The 20,391-nt window shown below is 36.5% G+C and overlaps 1 protein-coding gene across 10 annotated transcripts in view; it reads right to left on the reverse strand.

Annotated features, from left to right (window-relative positions):
* The window catches only part of COL25A1 (collagen type XXV alpha 1 chain), a 461,773-nt gene that overhangs the window by 48,805 nt on the left and 392,577 nt on the right, over positions 1 to 20,391 (reverse strand). For 8 of the 10 annotated variants that reach the window (XM_027599864.2, XM_027599873.2, XM_027599871.2 and 5 more), the window contains 4 exons: positions 19,944 to 19,988; positions 6,454 to 6,516; positions 1,873 to 1,941; positions 720 to 764 (listed from right to left, as the gene is read on the reverse strand). In XM_027599864.2, coding sequence (XP_027455665.1) covers positions 720 to 764; positions 1,873 to 1,941; positions 6,454 to 6,516; positions 19,944 to 19,988 — 222 coding nt within the window. The remainder of the gene's footprint in view (positions 1 to 719; positions 765 to 1,872; positions 1,942 to 6,453; positions 6,517 to 19,943; positions 19,989 to 20,391) is intronic. The other 2 variants (XM_027599874.2, XM_027599867.2) reach the window with 1 other exon arrangement.

Genomic DNA, 20,391 nt, shown 5'->3' on the forward strand with positions numbered 1-20,391 from the left:
CAGCCTTAAATTTGTAGTGTCCTTTTCCTAGGTGTAATTCAAAGCATTTTTAATATATCTTTCTACATATTTCATAAAATGGATATGGACCAATGAAAGTAAGCAGGAAAAGCGTTTTTAATTTTTTTCCATCCACATTATATGAATAACATTGACCATAATAATTAAATTTGTTATGAATAGAGAATTAATAATTTCTACTCTCTGTTTTCCTCATTTTTTACCCATTTTTTTTCATGTTATTAGCTGATAGCATCTTAAATAACATGATTCTGCTAACAGTATATAGATTATGGCAAATATTATACAGAGCATGATCAAGGAAAGAATTTCAATCACCAGTGAAATTTTAATGCCACGGAGGGGATCAACTAACTTAAAAGCAAAGTATAATTTGAACATTTATCACAAAGACGGCCAGGAAATAAATGAGATTATACCCTACATAGTGTAAATTAAATAAAGTCTTTTTTCTTCCCCCAAGAAGCTATCCTTATGAAACAGGAAATACAACTTCTCTTAAAGAATAGTCAGAAGCACAAGAACACACAAAAGTAAACAAGATGAAACAAACCAATTGTTTCGAGATAGTATCACAGGGATGAAAATACCGCGATCCCAGTGTGTGAGAATTTAAAACGTGATTCTCTGTGGAAGAAGCAAAAGGCATAGCCCTTGAAGGCCTCATGTGACATTAAAATGGTTACTTGGTTACTGACCTTTGACCCCTTTGGGCCTCTAGTTCCTGATTCCCCTTGTTTCCCCTATTATAGGAGAATATGAAGATGGAAAAGAGAAATAACAGAGGAGATAAGAACAGAAAAAAGAAATTAGCAGTGACTCAGAAAAATGAAAAATGGAAACACTTTATTGTAACTGCCTCAATATACGGCTGGACATAATTTTGGCTATCATAATACAAAGCAGAAGTAATTATCACCATAACATTAGCTCATTCTCTGGTCTCACCACCACCTTCATTCCATTATAATTCTGAAGACTGCCCACCCATCATGGATGGGAAGAGTTCTGTGAATAATCCTCATTAGTCTCAAAAGTGTTGGCATAAATTTCTTTTTCATCAAAGCGTAAACCATTTCCTGTGTCTCTAGGATGGGTTATTAGAATAAAGTGTTACCATATTAGTTTACAGGAAGTTTAGAGGAATAAAGACTGAATAGTGAAATAAATCCTTAGCTCTGATATTTTCAGGGTGTTCTACAACTTCAAGTTACCACAGAAACTAATACAACGCGTATCAACATTTTTCTCAGTAAGTTTTTTTAAATTTTATTTTCTTATGTTAGTCAACACACATTACATCATTAGTTTTCGATGTACTGTTCCATGATTCATTGTTTGCGTATAACACCCAGTGCTCCATTCAGAACGTGCCCCCTTTAATACCCATCACTGGGCTAACCCATCCCCCCACCCACCTCCCCTCCAGAACCCTCAGTTTGATTCTCAGAGTCCATAGTCTCTCATGGTTCCTCTCCCCCTCCAATTCCGCCCCCCTTCATTTTTCCCTTCCTACTATCTTCTTTTTTTTTTTTTTTTAACATATAATGTATTATTTGTTTCAGAGGTAAGTTTTAATACACACTGAGTGATAGCATGTTAATATGACAGTACGTCCTCTCTCTTTACATTTGGATGTGTTATTAAATTTGTCTACTGGACAGAACAAACTGGAAAAGTTGAATTGTAAAATTCCTTTTGAAAAGAACCAAGCAGTGTGCATTTCAATAAATTGTGATTTTTGCTGTTTTAATACCTGTTGAGGAACTGTATTTTAGTTTCGTGTTCTAAAGTAAGTAGGACACATTTCCAAACCAAAGAAAGCTATCTTCCAATGCAAGAATAACTGACCTTTGGTCCAGGGGCTCCAGGCTCCCCTCGCTCTCCTCTTCCAGGAGGCCCTGCCTCCCCACGTTCACCCTGTCACAAAATACAAAACAAGTAAATGGCAATTCCTCCTTCCCCCCAGGCTGGTCCCTGTAGATTAACAAGTGAATTCAGTAAAATCAAGGAAAGCACAGAGTTACCATTTATTTACCATGTATCCTGCATTGTATTAATCTCAACATGGATTATCTCATTTAATAATCAAAACAGTTTTTCAATGTTTGTATTATCATTCCTATTTTATACACAAGGAAATGGTTTGGTAATGCCTACCTGATACCTATGTTGGTAAATGGAAGACCTTTAAAGGGAATTGATAAGAACCATCATTATATCTCAAGACAGACATGGACATGGTTTTCATTCTGCAGCCACTTTTTAAGATCTGCCAGGAGGAAGCATGGCAAAGTGGCTAAGTGCCAGGTTTTATAATTTGATGATATCCTGGTCTTTAATCCTGGCTCTGTTATTTACCAGTTCCGTGTTTGGGACAAATTAGTTAAGTTCTGAAAGCCTCAGTTTTCTCTGTAATGTGAAGAAAAGTATAGTATTGATCTCACGATTTATGAAGGCAAAGTGCTCAGAATGGTGTAAGATACATAGGTGTTATAGCTTTTAACTATATTCATAGCTTTATGAAGTATGAACATGATCACTGTTCTCAAGGAGCTAATGATCTGGTTAGACAGACAAGATCCACATAAACAAAATAGTTAAGAATTAAGGAGTAATTAAGGCTAATAGTGAGAGAAGAGGGAATCCCATAGGGTTTTGAATGGTCCATATTGGCTTGCTGGAGGTGAGATCCGAGTCATGTCCTAAAGGTTGTATTTTATAATTATTGTTGTTTATGACTATGCTGTTGATGAGTCCAGCAGCTGCCTAAAACACTTCACATGTGCTATCTTATTTAATTGTTGGGACAAAGGGGAAAGGTGATGGTTCCCAGAGTCTACAGATGAGGAGACTGAATAAAGCTCAGAGAGGTTAAGGAACTTGGCCAAAATCACAAAGCTTTTAAAGTGGGAGAGCTGTGATGTAAAACTGTGCTCAAACTTCTGTATTTTTTTGCATAGTGTTTCTGTATGTAAATCTTTGCACATATCTGGTTATTTTATTTTTTTAAAGATTAGACTAATTAAAAATTTTTTTTAAATTTTATTTATTTATTTGACAGAGAGAGAGAGAGATCATGAGTAGGCAGAGCAACAGGCAGAGGGACAGGGAGAAGCAGGCTCCCCACTGAGCAGGGAGCCCAATGCGGGGCTCCGTCCAAGGACCCTGGGATCACGACCTGAGCCGAAGGCAGACGCTTAACTGACTGAGCCACCCAGGCTCCCCTGGTTGTTTTCTTAGGATAAATTCCTAGTTGGGGAATTGCTGGGTCAAAAAGTACAAACATTTGAAAAGCTTGCCAAATTGGCTCTCCAGGAAGACCGTGTATTGTTTTCCATTCCTGAGCACAGAGTAGAGAGTGTCTGCTTCCTCCCTGATGGGTAGAATTGCAATAATCAAAAAGGTTTGGAATTCAGACTGGTGATGGCATGTTTATGGGTGAGAAAGGCACCCTCCTCACTGAAGGAACTGATTCATCATGGAAAGGAGAATAAAATAGCACTCGATCCATCCTGGGTGATTCTGGGCTCTAAACTCCAAGATCTTTATCTGTATCATGCCCACTTTGGGAAGCCTGTGGGGTTTTGCAGGGGAGATGGGATAGATTAGGGCAAGGATTAAAGAAGACTCAGCAGGTTCTTCAGCATGAACCGAAAAGAATGTGAAAATGGAGAGCCTGGGAGAAAGGCAAGGGACTTGTCTGGATAGAAGAAATGGAAGAGATCTTCCAAAAGGGATTTTCCAGGGATTAGAGAGGGAAGGGCCTCTGTTGGTGTATGGAATTTTAATTTTTAAGAAATGTACCATATTTGGTCTTTCTTTTAATATTTTACAGAAGAATTCTAAAATAGTAATTATAAGCTTATTTTAAAGAAAAGCAAAAACTTGAGAAAATCATTTATCTATAGCATACTACAGGAGTGGAGCCTAGAATCACTTTTTGTCATAATGCCCCTAATTAGCTGCTTGTCACCCTATGGATTTATACTATTTATGTGTTTACTTCTATCTCTCCTTCCACCTCTGTCTCACATATACTGGAATGTAAGCGTCAGGAGAGTAGAGAGTTTTTGTTGCAGTTACTCTTCATCCTCAAATATTAGAAAAATCTCTGGCAAAAAAAATGTGCTGAATTAATGAATAAACATTTTATTCAAAGTGTTCTGAATTATTTGTAACAAAACCCCATTTCTTTAGACTGACATAGGTTTCTCTCAGACACTTGATACAGATGCTGAGGAAACAGCAGTACATAAAAACAAATTTTTAGATACCCTTATACATCTTCCTTCCTTACAATCTCTCTTCACTGTGTTGGGGATAAAATATGCAGGATTAGTTTATTTTTTGTCTGAATTTAGTGGTACAAATCCAGACTTGCCTACACAACTGGAAAAAGGCCACTGTTGGGCTGAGAGAGAATTTTAAATAAACATGACTTTTCAATTATGATACCAAATTCATGTTAAGCAATTCAGCTGAAAATTGCTCATATTGTTAATATAATTGTTAAGATAATGTTAATAAAACAAATTTCCTGTCCACATCCCTTCTTGTGGAAAGATGAAACAAGTACAGTACATTCTTTACTTTTATTGGGAATTCAGAGCCATATCTGTTAAAATCAGGCTGGGTTCTTCATGAACAGAAATCAATGTTGATTTTGTGGGTTTACACCTGGACTTTTTTTGAAACCCCAGAGTAGTTTATTTTTATTTTTTTAAAAGACTTTATTTATGTATTTGAGAGAGAGAGAGAGAGAGACAGAAATAGCAACAGAGACAGTTAGAGCATGAGTGGGGAGGAGAGGGAGAGCAGGCTTTTCCCTGAGCAGGGAGCCCAACATGGGGCTCAAGCCCAGGACCCTGGGATCGTAACCTGAGCCGAAGGCAGATGCTTAACCGACTGAGCCACCCAGGCACTCCAGCTCCAGAACAGTTTAAAGATTTTATTTTTAAGCAATCTCTATACCCAGCATGGGGCTCGAATTCACAACCCTGAGATCAAGAGTCTCATACTCTGCTGACTGAGCTGGCCAGGTGCCCTGAGACTGCAGGGTAGTTGAAAATCAGTGAACTAAAAAGATGATATTTAGGGATGAACTCCATTCCCTACGGCCTGTGTTTCTTCTACTTCCCCCTTTTTAGCAAACAAAATGCCACAAACATTTAAAGATCTAGTTCACACCTGGTTCTCTCTGGCATTGACCAAGTTTCCTATTCCTTTTGCTGATCTATGAGGCCGGCTTCTTTCTTTACCGGGCTCTGAGGCAGCAAGCCCGGATAAATACCACAGTTCTCATGTGAACACGGAATCCTCATTATTCTCTTGCTTCCTCTCTCTTTATTCCAGAAAACACATTTCTGGTGTGAATCTGTTCAGGCTAAAACAGGCATTCCTCATATTTTGTTAATAAGCCTGACAGCTCATTATGTGAAAAAGAAATTGCTTGAGAAAACAGCAATTTTCATAAATTCTACCGGGTTTCAGTCCCCCTTAGGCCACACATAGTTTCCATTTACTACAATTAGAGTTATTTTCTCTTGATCAGCAGAAATGAGGACCCCTCTGTCAAAACAGACCATGAACATATTTCCCGAGCTCTTAGAAATCATCCTGGCTTACTTCTGGTGAATGCGATACACACTGAAGCAAAGACTTCTACAGTTTAAAAATAAAAGAATGTAGTTTGATCTAATTTTGCCCCTTTGATTCATGAGCCTGTCATGAGTAAAGTTCCACCCATACCTTTTTATGTCTTACTGAGTAGATAAAAAGAGAACTACGGGTCCAACTATATCCACAGCAACATAATTTTTTATATGGTGGCATATAGATTTTGCTTTTAGGTCCCTCTCTAGGGTTGCCAAGTGTAAGATCATGACATGGTTTTCATTACAGGATCTTTCTCAGACATTATTCAGGATAGATCCTTTTGAGATGAGACACTTAGGAATCTATATGATATCAGTACTTGCCTTTGAAATCTAGGGAGTGAGCAGGGGGCAAGGGGAGGGGGATAATAATAATGTTTGATTTACAAGTATGTCCTAAAATTGGCAATAAGGAGCAGCAGTTAATGATTTCTCTCTCTCCCCATCACAATCCCCCTACTTTTTCATATGGTCAGGAGGCAAACAGCATCATATCAATTTAGGAACAATTTGGGGAAAACAGGAGCAACTAATATATTTCATTATCCTGTTGTCTTACCTGAGGCTTTCTGGAATTAACTTCCTATTACTCTATTTAATCTGGTTTTCCATTAGGAGTGTTAGTAATAGGTGATAGATGTTTTCGTTCTCTATTAGGCAAAAATATCTGGTCACCTAAACAATAAAGTCACTCCACACTTTTTTCAACACAATGAACTAAAAATATATGACAAAATATTTCAGAAATAAAGGAAGGGAAAGAAGCTCCACTAACCTTTGTTCCTGGTAACCCTGGTAAGCCCGGTTCTCCTTGAGGACCAATGAAACCTGGTTCTCCCTTTTAAAAAAGATGGGCATATGAGATTATTATTCATTTGGCAGTAAATAAGTAAAGTTAAACTGATTTACTTTTACTGGGATTTTACCCCTTTGATTGTATGCAGCTTTCCTGCTAGACCCAGCCACTGAGTATAAAATTAATCAGAACTGGTTTTGGTCAGTGAAAATACTCTGGGCAGAACTTTGGAAAAACTTAAGAGAGTAAAATTGACAAAGAAACCAGACCGATGTCTTTACAAATTTCTTTGTCATCTGTTGTCCTCTATTTCTTATCATTTACCAAATTAAGATCCATTATGTTAGGGTGGATGTGGTACGTGGCCTCTAAGACAGGCCTCAACGATCCCACCTCTTGGGTATTCACGCCCTTGTGTAATCCCCTCTGCTAAAGTGTAGACTGGACTTACTGACTCATATTTAATGAACAGAATATATTGGCAGAAGTAATGGGATATCACTTCGGAGACTAAGTTATAAAAAGACTGTGGCTTCCATCTTGGGGGCCCTTTCTTGTTCTCTCTTACTTGGATCACTTGCTTTGGGGAAAGCAAGCTGCCATGCTCTGAGCAGCTCTATGGGGAGGCCCACATGGTGAGGACCAAGTTCTGCCAACAACCATGTGTGTGAGTTTGGGAGCAGATGGTCCACTCCAGCGGAGTCTTCAGATGAAACCACAGTCCTGGCTGACAGTTTGACTGCATCCTCATGGGAGACACTGAGCCAGAGGCACCCGTCTGAGTTGTGCTCAAATTTCTTTTCTTCCAAAACTGTGAGGTATTGGATATTGTTAGTTTTGGGGGTAATATGGTAGGCAGCAATAGATAACTGATATATAGGTGTGGCCAGGGAAGAGATTCAGGAATGTTCAGCATGAAAGGATTAATATCTCTCCTTGCTATACCTCCATAACCTCTTCCCCACTACCTGGAGGAAACCCAGCTGTGATATATTAAAATATATATTTGGTCTTGTTCCTAGTTCCTTGCACAGAGCTCCTAAAACCCTTGGAATTTCCTAAGTGATAATGAGGAATAGGAGTATCTTTTGTTATTCATAACAAACCCCTTTCAAACATACCTGAATTTATGCTAATGAGGTGACTTGGTGGGTTCCTAGATAGCTTCAGGAGGGGGGTGTTAAAGTTGTAACTTTCAGTCCTTCTCCTCTCACCGTCTCCAGAGAGAGGGACTGGCAATTGAGTTCAATCATCAACAGCCGATGATTTAATCAATCATGCTTATGTAATGGAACCTCTATAAAAATCTTTAAACAGTAGAGATCGGAGAGCCGCCAAGTTGGTGAACACATCAATGTGCTGGCAGGATGGTAAATCTCAACTCCACGGGGACAGAGGCTCCTGTGCTTGAGACTCTTTTGACCTCACCCTACCTACCTCTTCATCTTAATCTTTTTATAATAAACTGTAATAGCATGACATTTCCCTGAGTTTTGTGGGTTATTGTAGCCAATTATCAAACTTGAGTGGGGATGAGGGTGAGTTGGTTGCTAGTACCCTCGAATTTGTAGCCAAGTCAGAAGGGCAGGTAACCAGGGGACCCAGTACTTGTGATTGGGGTCCTTAGACCATCCTTTATATAAAGAGGTTGAAAGTGAGGGCAGCTTTGTGGGACTGAGCCCTTAAAGCCTGTGGAGTCTGATGCTAACCCTAAATAGTTGGTGTCACAACAGGACTGAATTGTAGGACACCCAGTTGGTGTCAGAGGATCAGAGAGTTGGAGAATTGGTGTTGGAAAAGACACATATTTGTCAGAAAACACCTGAGACCAGTGTTCATATTTTCTTCAGTATCCATAAAGTTTTATTTTCTTTTTAACAATGTGAGCTCAAATGTGAGGGTCTAACTTCCTGAAATCTATAAAGAAGTTTTAAAGCAAAAAATGTAATGGCTCTGTTCCCAAACTTACTGCTTCCCCCCTCCATTTGGATTATTTCTGGAGCAGTTGCTAATGTTATTAATTCATTTCATTTTTTTCTAATGTAGTGATATTTCAACATTTGTTTTTTGATACTTAGAGTTGAGCAGGAAGATACAGAGAGGATGTTTTATGAAAAGTGTTTAATGTCATCAAATATTTTGAAACACGTCAGTTTTAAAAATATGCCACATAAAACCTTGGGTACTGGGTGGGGAACAAACGGATATCACTACCACAAAATGTATCACATTGATACAGAACTCAAATATATTTATCTCTAGCTCTGATGTAATTTTTGGATGATCTCTTAATTGTCTAAAATGAAAATGAACAATATTCGGAGAAATCAATGATGACCATTCTACATTAAAAAGAATTTAACTTGTTATTTTAAACAAAAAAATCACATGGAATACATTTATTTACAAGTAAGATATTTCTCCCAGGAAAATTTCATATACAAATTCATAAATATTCTCTGTCCACCCTCAAGAAAAAGTTGCAATAAAGTCAATGTGTATCATTAGTAATGACTTACTGTCACGAAAATCTAGTAATGAGTTAATAGGTTGAAAATCTGCATATCTTCAAGTAGAAATAAACTGATCTCACTATTTAGCAAAGCAAATAGAACACTATTAAAGCATACTAGTAAAAGAGAAGAAAAAAGAGTAAATGCTGAAAAAATGTATTTCTTATTCAGGTTAGTGTTTAGTTTATGCAAAGATGAAGCATGCAGTTTCAAAATTCACAAATAACTAAATAAGGCCTTGTGATCTCAGTGGTCAGACAAAAGTGATTTTTCTTCCTTTAAAAAAATGGAATATACATTAAATTTTCCTGAGGAAAGTATAGTAAGTTCCCTTAAATAGAATTGAACGTTCAGGGGGGAAAGTTTTTATTTCCAGATACACAATTAGCAATGCATTTGACAGTCACAATGATTTTAGCATTGCTAATACTGGCTAATTTTAAAGACTTTGAGTATGATTAGTTTTACCTTATTTCACTCTAAGAAAGCATCTACCATATTGATGTATTCATTTCTTACCTCAATTTATTCAAGGGGAAATAGCATACTTAACTTTAAGATCACAATTTTAGGTTTATTTAATTCCAGAGCTCTCAACCACTTTGGAGACATTTTCTTAATCTTCTCTATACCTTGGCAAGATGGGGAGGAAATAATCAATGGTCTCTTTTCTGTCTCAGGCTTGAAAGACAATTGTTGAAGTAAATAATGCATAAATATATCTACTCATAGTCTTGAGCTGGTCGGGTGTTTAACTTCCTAAACTAATGACAGAGGTGCTCAACCTCTTTCATTTACCCGTATTAGTGTACACAGTAGGAAAAGTTCATTGATATGGTTTCAGATTCCACATTTCATTTAACCTTTAAGAAACTACCATTTGTAGAGTTTGGGTAGTACTGAAGAAGAATATCTACAATTTTATGAAAAGCCTATTAAAATAATCTTCCCTTGTCCAATGACATATCTGTGTGAGGCTGTTTTTCTTCATACACTTCAACTAAATCAACAAATTGCAACAGATTGAATGCATAAGCAGATATGACAATCCAGCCACCTTCTGTTAAGCCAGACATTAAAGAGATTTGCCAAAAATAAAAAAAAAAAGTATAACAATGCACTGTTCTTGCTAATTTTTTTTCTTTTGGAAAATTCAGTTAAATTTATAAACAAATGTTATTTAATTAACACATAATGGTTTTTAAAAAATTCCTCAGTTTTAATTTCTTTTTTTTTTTTTAAATTTATTTGACAGAGAGAGACACAGCAAGAGAGGGAGCACAAGCAGGGAGAGTGGGAGAGGGAGAAGCAGTCTTCCTGCTGAGTAGGGAGCCCAATGTGGGGCTCGATCCCAGCACCCTGGGATCATGACCTGAGCCGAAGGCAGACGCTTAATGACTAAGCCACCCAGGTGCCCCTCGGTTTTAATTTCTAATACAGAAACCTCAATAGATATAAGCCTACATAAATGAAAATTCTTTCAATCCTAGTTTTTAAGCGTGTAAAGGAGTTTTGAGAGCAAAATTTTTGAGAACTCTTGGTACAAAAGTACAGAATTGAGTTAAAGCCTGGCTTTGCAAATTGGAATCCTGAGGTGCCCAATAACGGAAGATTCTACTGTTTTTAAAGGGTGGCATAGTCAAGACTTATAAGATAATGCAAGCAAAACACTTAATGTTGTCTTTAGAATAAAGTAAGTGAACAATAACTTTGTTATTATTGTTGCCCTTATCTTACAGTCTCAAAAATGTTAGCTATCATCATTATTATTGTGGTTAGTAATAGTATTACATCATCTCTGCAACTAATTGGTGATATACAAGGTGACTTTTTGTTTCTCTACGATCTGTATGGGGCTATACACAATACCTCTCCAACTTCTTCCAAGAAGTAACCCTAAATTTTCTCATGTGAATATATCATCATTTCATGAGACAATATCCAGCTGTCAGAGACTGTAGGACTACAAAAGCAGAAGTGTATATATAAGGTAGAGAAGTGACAGGTGTACTAAGAATGAGTTTTCTTCCTGTAAGGAAGGAAAAGGAGAAAATGGTCATATCTACTGAATTTCTCTAAGTAAATGTAATCCTTTAAAAAAAATCTTTCCTCTTTGACAAGGACTGATTAAAAGTTCTAACCTCCTAAAATGTCTAGGAGAAAAGCCATGACAACCTATGGTTTTGTGGTGAAAAAAATAAGCAATTGGTTATTCTAGTGTAGTCATAATTCTAGTTAATCAGGATAGAGGAAGGAGACTGACTTAGGAGAAGGTAGGGGAAAGCAGCTGAAATATAATCTAAACACAAAACACTCTTGGGAAAAAAATCTTTGGAGAATATCAGACTATATAAAAATGAGGTTATATAAGTTTTCAGGGTGGAGAACTATTTTTATTGTACTATATAATAATCCTCAGAACTGTTTTTATACATCTAATCTGATTTAATCAATGGGAAATAAGATTGCTAAATTGGAGATTACTCACACATATTTGTTTGAGCACACAAGGTAGGGGTAGAGAGACAATAGAGGAAGTTGGAACAACAGTGCAATTAAACCCGTACACTACTTTTAATGAAGGGGCAACTAAATTTAGAGTTTTAAAAAATTTATGACAATTACTTGAATTCGAAAATCCAAATTATAATTTCTATGAGCCATTTCAGGAATTACATGCAAACATAAGGCAGAGATCCTTTGAAAAGGGAAGATGCTGTCATAATCAGGGAAACATGTATTTACACAGGTAAACAGCAGGTAAAATAGCTCCACCATTGAAGTGAAAACAATAAAAAATGACATTTTCTGAAACAATATTAATCTTTTCAGTTTATGATGTGTTAGTGTTTTTTTTAAAATGACAACAAAAAATATCTAAGAAAAATAGGGGAAAGGCAGAGCTTTAAAAATTGGTTTGTCATGAACACCAGGGCCCCAGTGAATAGCATAAAAATGAGTTAAGAAGATCATTACTTCAGAGCCACTTTAATCTGTTCGTCTCTCAAGTTTCAAACATATATATTTATTTTCTCTCATTTCATAAATACATTTAAATTTGCCTCCATCTCTCTCTAGTCAATCACCATCTCTAGTGAGATAGCATTCTAGGTTTTTACTTTTGTTCCTATTGAGAACAAGATTACAAAGCCAACTGGGAGTCCATTCCTATTGGTGCTGCTGATCCTGTATGGAAGGGAATCAAAAGAGTGAAGGCAACCAACTGACAGATCTTAAAATGTCATTGCTTGTAAAGTCAGTGCTCAAATACAGGGAAAGACAAAAGTAAAAATTAGAGAGAGAAGGAAGAGAAGGAATCGTGGAGGAATGTAGGGACAGAGCAGGGAGAACACAAGAGAGAAAGAAGAATGGAAAGGAACAAGCATCTTAAAATTTTCTGTTCCTCTACCATGACCATAACTATTAAGTCCAGGTTTAATCAGTTATTTTTGTCGTGTTTTCGTGGGTCCTGGAAACATCCAACTACATCTATGCCTGAGACAGACACAGGAAAATAAAACAATATAATACCTAACTCTTAAAAGAAATACAGACCTCTGATTTAATCAAAGCCCAGAGATAAAATATATACAGCATTATTTATCAGAACCCCTTAATACATTCCAAAATTTTAACTGCTGAAACACAATTAATTGCTGGCACAATATTCTGCTATCCAAGCCACATGATAGCCAGTGATTAAATGGTTGTCAGAGAAATAGAAATCTCAGCTTTGTTTGTGCTATTGTAATATGGCACTAATGCAGCATTGAATTCCAAAATGAAGAAAAATTTGGTTTAATTTTCTGCTCTTGTCTTGGATGTTGCATCTGATTTCTTCCTAGGTTGTTTCATGAGTTTTGTCCTTTGTTTATTCTTTAATTAATTAGCTCGCCACCAGTGAGTTCAAAAATCAAGTCTCTTAGCATAATACCCTCTAGTTCCACCCACATCGTTACAAATGGCAAGATTTCTTTTTTTGATGGCTGCATAATATTCCATTGTATATACATATACACCACGTAACATAATAATAATAAAAAAAAAATCAAGTCTCAATACCAAAACTGTAACATGTTTCCCTGTGTTAAGCTGGTAGGAAAAAAAATCAATAATAGAGTAGCTGTGGTTTAGGCAACCAGACTGGGATTTGGGTTGGGTAGAAGAAATGCTATTTATTCAGCCTATAGCATAGTATAGGCCTCGTAGTACATTGCTGGGAGCCGCCACAACAGCAGCAAGCAGTCCCCTCTGAAAATCTGACACAAGTTGCTAATTTGAATGAAAGTTTTAAGCAGCCAGGGCACATAAAGATGCAGAACCAAGTCTACAGGGAATATCTCTAGCTGAGATCAAAGATGTATCTTCCCATGACCAACTTTGGAGGGCCTACTGGTCTCACATTGACCTTTCCAACTGTAGCTAACCATTTCAGCAGCCACAACTTTGATCTTGCAGTATGAAGCTCAATGAAGATAAGTCACAATAGCTAGTAAGTACTATATTTGAACAATTATCCTGATTTTGCACCAAAAGGTTTCCTTGCTGATTAGAGTGTTAATATTAGATCTCTCTCTTTCTATCCACCTAGCTTTCTTTCATACATTGTCAATGTACGCAAAAACAAGAAAATTAAGCTGTAGGTAGGTGGGATCTATTCACTCTATAAGATTTAAAAAGATACAAAAAAGATAAGATTTTTCACTGAAGCCACTTTTACTTAACTCATTTGTTGTTACTTTTAAAAACTTTAAATAGCCGGGGCGCCTGGGTGGCTCAGTTGTTAAGCGTCTGCCTTCGGCTCAGGTCATGATCCCAGGGTCCTGGGAAGGAGTCCCACATCGGGTTCCCTGCTCTGTGGGAAGCCTGCTTCTCCCTCTCCCACTCCCCGCTGTGTTCCCTCTCTTGCTGTCTCTCTTTCTGTCAAATAAATAAATAAAATCTTTAAAAACAAAAAAAATAAAAAACTTTAAAGAGCCTAATGGGGCCCCTGGGTGGCTCAGTCAGTTGGGCAGCTGCCTTTGGCTCGGGTCATGATCCCGGGGTCCTGGGATCGAGCCCCGCATTGGGCTCCCTGCTCAGCGGGAAGCCTGCTTCTCCCTCTGCTGGCCACTTCCCCTGCTTGTACTCTCTCTCTCTCTCTCTGTCAAATAAATAAATAAAATATTTAATAAATAAATAAATAAATAGCCTAATGAGATAGCTTATAAATTCTGTGTATTCTGACAACTGCCCCCACACACAAAACAAAACACCCTAAGACAAAACAAAATACCCCAAAACAATGCAAACAATTACTTTCTTTAACAAAAGAGGGCAACAAAAACTGACCTTCTATATTAAAACAAGGCAAAGGAAAGGTAGAAAATTCCCTGAGAACATGATCTTTCTGAAATCTAACAATAACCGTCAAAGGTCTCATTAAATTTTAGAATTCCATAATAAAATCTGGACTGATTTTCCTTCAAGCCCACATTTAATACACAGCAAGAAAGTATTTGAGATCACCTTCCTTTATCTTCTAAATTGCTATTGGGATAGTCTACTGAATACTCTTCTATCAAATTTACATAAAGGTGAGTATGTCACATAGGTGAGAAGGGTCAACAAATACATAGAGGGGATTATTGGTCAAGGTAAGAAAGGAAGAGATGGCTTCATTCACACGGAAATGGCTCCCCGGGTGTTTCTCTATAAACTTCCAGAACTCACCATCTGTTAAATGGAATGGTGGCCAGAAAGTCCTAACTGATTAGCTCTCGCCCACAGAAAAAGCTCTGGTTTTTCATTTATTACCATTTGTTTTATTTTTATGTCATTATCAATTAAAGCAGTAAAAGATATTATTTTTTTTAACCTGTCTAAAAAAGCCTCTAACATACCAGCTTAACCCAAGTCATGTTTTCCATGATATTTATTACTCCCAAGCAGATCCAATTTTCATTGCCCAAAAATAGTACAATAGGGCTTGAAAAATATGTGCTGATTTGCCTGGGTGCTAAAGCATCACCAATAATTTTGATTAATGTGTCTTGACACTGAATGCATTAGCCATACAGTATTCTTCTTGCTTAAAGGCTAATTAGAATTCAAGTCAGCATGATACCTGCTTCTGAGGATTACAGCAAGAACATTTGTTGTAATAAGAACGTCCAGGCAGCTAGTTTTTGTAATGATTGATTTGTAAAATTATTGAGGGGAGAAAAAAAAGAATGAGAAAGTAGTCTGTCCCAAAAACACTATTTCCCTTAAGGACAAAATTTGAGTATAAATTAAAACATCTTGGTGATATGATGAAAATGAACTGCAATAGTAGGTTTATTTAAAACTCAGAAACATACCTTTCTGCTTTTTTTTTTTCTTAACAGGATTACATCATGAAAACACATTCAGTATATTTATTGGAGGTTTCATTATGGCTGCTAAAAAATCTCTGATTTCTGGTTGCATGAGTTTCCTAATTGGATTCTTAAACTACTCAGCTGCTCAGACACACTCTGTGCAGGAAGGAAATAATTATAAGTAACAATAACACAATCTTATCCTTTTAACCAGTATTTCTTCCTTTTCTTTTTTCTTTTAGGAATACATTTCACATTCTCTGTTACTTCCAAAAACTTTCCCCACTCGCTTTTAAAATGTGACTTGATGTTTCTGAGTTAGGAACCTCATCTCCAGTGGATTTAGATGGTAAATTTCTATTAGATTATTGAACACTGTAATTAATCCTAAGAATGCCAACATAAATGTTCTTGCCACCTGTAAAGCTTAGCCTTTATATGATTTGGTGGCAACGATGATTTCATATAATGAGGTATAAAGAACTAGTTACTATCTCATACCCTCCCAATCCTCAAATTCTTAATCTGAATGTCAAATTTTCACTAATGTGGAAGCCAGAAGAAAACTATCAAGCTTGAGGGAAAATACTTAAAAATTTTTTTTGCCACCTAAAAGCTTTTTTTCATTTGATGTAATTTTTACTGTATTATGTTTCCCTATGCTATTAATTTTACTGTGTTATATAAATTTTTTCCAATTTACTTTCTGAATATAATGAGATAAACTGGTGGTCTCTGTTGAAAGGAGAAAAGCACTCATTGAAAATCCATATTTGTAAAAAATGTCTTGGTCCAGGTAACACTATGACTGGGGCCTAGAAAATTTTCCTCATTACATGTCCAGTTTCTCTTGTGAACAGTGTAGGAAGGAGAATTTTGACAGTACCATGTCTTATGCCCAGATGGTTCCTTCATCCTTTGTTCCTGGAATATATCTGAGTTATAGGAAAAGGGGAATAGTGTGATGTTCAAGAAAAAGTAGGTTTCTTACTGTTCTTAAAGGTAACATTCATCTATCACAGCAAAGGAGTTTTCAGAATTTACCTCTTTTAACCTATAGAATGTAAATGGCTTTATGTTCTCCAGGTTAAAATTATTCACATGAGGAAAGACTATATTGAACATGTACATAACCAATGTTTCCAATATTCTGAGCTGCTCTAAGAGAAAGAAAGAGTAATAGTTAAAATTTATATAGGATTAACTGTATGCTTGGCAATATTTTAGGAGCTGCACATATATTAATTCACTTAATATACACAACTCTCTGAGTTATGTACAGTGATGAATCTCATTTTATAAGGAAACCAGAGGACAGGGAGATGATTGTAACTTGCCCAATGTCATGATACAGCTTCATTACTGGTGAGGGGTTGAACTAGGACCCGCACACTGGTGGTCTGGTTCTAAAGTCAGGTCTCTTGATCACTGCTCTATACCGCTTCATTACTAGGGTAATGTAATCATAAAAGGGGTAAGTAACATATTTACATTTTTCAAAATAAGTGTGGAGAGAAAAAAATTTTTTAAATAAGAACTTCAGATCTTACCCTTTTAGGTGATATCAGGAAAGCTAGTTACAGTAAGTTTTACCCATGAAAAACATGTATGAAGCCTTGTTTATAAAAATCATTTTCTGAGCTTATTCCAGAAGATCAATGTCTGCATGGTACATTGTGCATAATTTAATTTTCCCAGTTGAACATCTTGACACTATATGAACCATGAATGCATGAAATAGGAATTCCAAATGTCTTCCACATGGTGAGAGAACTTTCCAATACTTGTGCAGGAAGCTTAAGAGTAGTTTGAAGTTAAGGTATGCCTGTTCTTGGTGACTTTTATTATGTATGCCCAAGGTATCAGCACTTTTCTCTGAGTGGGACTCTGAGGTGATAGATAGATGAGTCTGCTGTCTGTATTTAGGCACTTTGCTCATTTCCTAAGAGCTGTGTGGAAGGCATTTGGGTGCTCATTAAGTTCCCCACCATTCCCTGAGAGCAACAGGTGGTGAATCAAAGCTTCCCTGGTATGTCATGGCTGGTTTCCTCAATGTCTTGTAAAATAACGGATGGCATTTGCATGCTCTCTGTAGTACCAGCAGAGAAGAAGGGGATGAATAGCAACAGGAAGTATTTCCAAAGCATGAACTATCACACAAGTTCTTGCTACCACACGTTTTTAAATCCATACATGTGGTTTCATCTTTTAAATATTGTTACTCATTCAAACTATGAAATCATGATTAACTATCCTGTGGCTAGCAACTGAGTAGAAGCAAGGTATATTGAAAGAATAAAGAACAGCTCAAGTTAATGAAGCTATATCGTAAGATTATAAACTTGTAACTCTACATTTATAAATATCCAATGCCTGCTAATGACTTTGTGTTCTGAAATAGTCTCCTTCACAAGATGACTTCTGTATTCTGAGCACCTACTACATTATAAAGAACATTGCTCATATCCTGAACTAGAGCGAGAAGACAAAGCTAATTAAACCAAAAACAGAATCTGTGATTTAAATCAAATACTGGGTAATTCCCCAACAGCACTTGCTAATTGCATAGAAAAGGATCTCTAGTGAAAGATAAAAGGTTTTGTCAATTGATAGCTTCTTATCACAACAATCACAGTCGAGGTTTAAAAAACAAAGGAAAATATCAGCTATATGACCTTGACAAAATACATCTGGCAACGTCCTAGGACGCTTGGAATAAAAGCGTTTACTGGAGGTGACAAATCACCAACACTCTTCCCAATTTGAAAAAGTTCAAAATAGGTCATAAAGTTCAAAAGGTCACATATGACTAGGGAAAGGCCATGGGATATTTTTCGTGGTGGAAGACATAAAATGAATAAGAGGTAATGATAATAAATAGAGTAATTCAAATTGGTTTTTGTTTGTTTCGGAGGGAAAAACCCCAACACCTTCACCCTTACATAATCTTTCTCACCAAGACGGTGCCTCATACTCAGGAGAAGGGACAAGCGCACTTCAATGCAGCGCTGAGGTACCTGCACACACTAGCCGGGCAGTGGAAGTACAGCCCTGCCAATTTAGGAGTAAGTGCTGCAGGAAACCCTCCCCCAGCCCTTCCCAAATGTCCCTTCTTTCTAATGCCCTCCCCCTTATTTATAATGCTGTTAACAATGTTCTTTTTAACTCATGTTGAGTATAATTTTCTTAAATTTGTTTTAAACATCTATGATCTCCCAATCATTTGTAAAAGGCTCTTTTTTTAATGTGTGGGAATTACTAAGGAACTGCCATAAATTAACTCTACAATATGAAATCACATATTTAATTATTATGCTAAATATCAAGTGATAAGGAAAAGACTTTGGCCCTTTAGTAAGCTTTCTCATACAGTGTACTTTTTCACTGAGGAAGCTAAAGACAAAATATATTAAAAGGACATATCTGAATGTCCATGATACTAATCGGGAAACATCAAACAACAAGCAGAAATTTCTGACTGCTAGCCTGAAAAACACAGTTTTCATGTCTGTTACTTATACCGAATAAAGTCATAAAATATATAATACCATACGATGTCTGGGGAACTCAATAATTTAACATGTTTATTTCTAAAGCTGTATTATTTCATGTACCATACTTCAAACACAACCTTCATCAAACAGTATACATAACCCTCACAATGAAACTAGGATTTTTCATTTTAGAATGGTCTAATGTACACTAAAGATTGATTCAAAATCTATGAGAACAATGTAAGGAAAAATATACTGGTGTTATGTTACTCTATCAAACTGTTCTAGCATGAAAAAAAAAGCACTTTAAAGCTTTTAAGCTTTAGAAAGCAGATTTTAAAGGAGTCAACACTGCTAAGGCAGTAGAACTTTAAGCCTTGTCAGTTGCCATGTGAAAAAGTTTAAGCAATTAAAAAAAATGTATGTTTCTTGACATTTTTAGATGGTTTTAAAACATGTAAAACAATGTTTTCAAACTAAGCTTTAAGCAATTATTTCAAAAGATACACACAAAGTTTACAGAAATAGTATATGGGTCAGAATAGTCATCTGATTTATCCTTTGCAGTGAGAGTTACTGACAGGAAGGGGAAGCAGAAGATATTTTAGAGCGATTGTTACAATGAATGAATTGCAAAAACAGCTGCCTAAAGGTTCGATTTATGGGGATGTTAAGACTCTGATTCCAGTCGGAATCTGACAGGATGTTAAGAATAAAATTAAAACGTGAAAGTGGACATTCTAGACTTTAAAGAATTCCTATGTGGCACTTACATTTTTTCAAGTGGCATAGTAGGTTCTAATAGTAGAATATACAGTCCAGATAGCAATGGCAAACGTCAGCAATACCCGTGCCTAGTTTTCAATTTAAAAATGCCAATGCAGGCCTCGAACCCATGACCCTGAGATCAAGACCTGAGCTGAGATCAAGAGTCGGATGACCAACTGACTGAGCCACCCAGGCGCCCCTCGATTTAAAAAATTTAATTGACTGAGATGGCTGGAGAGTATTTAAAGAATAGCATTATATTTTTAGTTTTCATTTTTACCTATTTTCCTTTGATTTCTGTGACTTTCACAATTACAGTTCTATGAAGCTGAGACTGTCAGTGCAGTATTTACCTTTATCCCCGGAAGTCCAGGAAGCCCAGGAAGCCCTGGTTCACCCTACACAGGAAAATCACATAGCATTATAGAACAATAGTCACTCAGTCATAGTATCTGGAGAAAAACATGGCAAATGTTCCTAACTGAATACTTGCTATATATATATGTATATACATATATATATATACACATATACATATATATATATATACACACATATATAAATACTGTCTAGTTTTAAGAACTTTGGTGAGATTATACAATTCAGTCAACTCTTGATTCAGGGATTGGTTGACCATTTTGCAGATTTTTCAGGGTTTTCTCTCTTCCTGCCATCTCACTGCTCATTAGCAATTCGACCAGAAGGCAAGCAAGAGAAGTAAAAGGAAAAGGAACTCCTACTTTTTATTATTCCCTGGTAAGTGATTTCTTGCGGAAGCTGAAGCTCTTTGCTGAAATGAGG

Source organism: Zalophus californianus, chromosome 2 (assembly GCF_009762305.2).
Source record: "Zalophus californianus isolate mZalCal1 chromosome 2, mZalCal1.pri.v2, whole genome shotgun sequence".
NCBI classification, from domain to species: Eukaryota; Metazoa; Chordata; class Mammalia; order Carnivora; family Otariidae; genus Zalophus; species Zalophus californianus.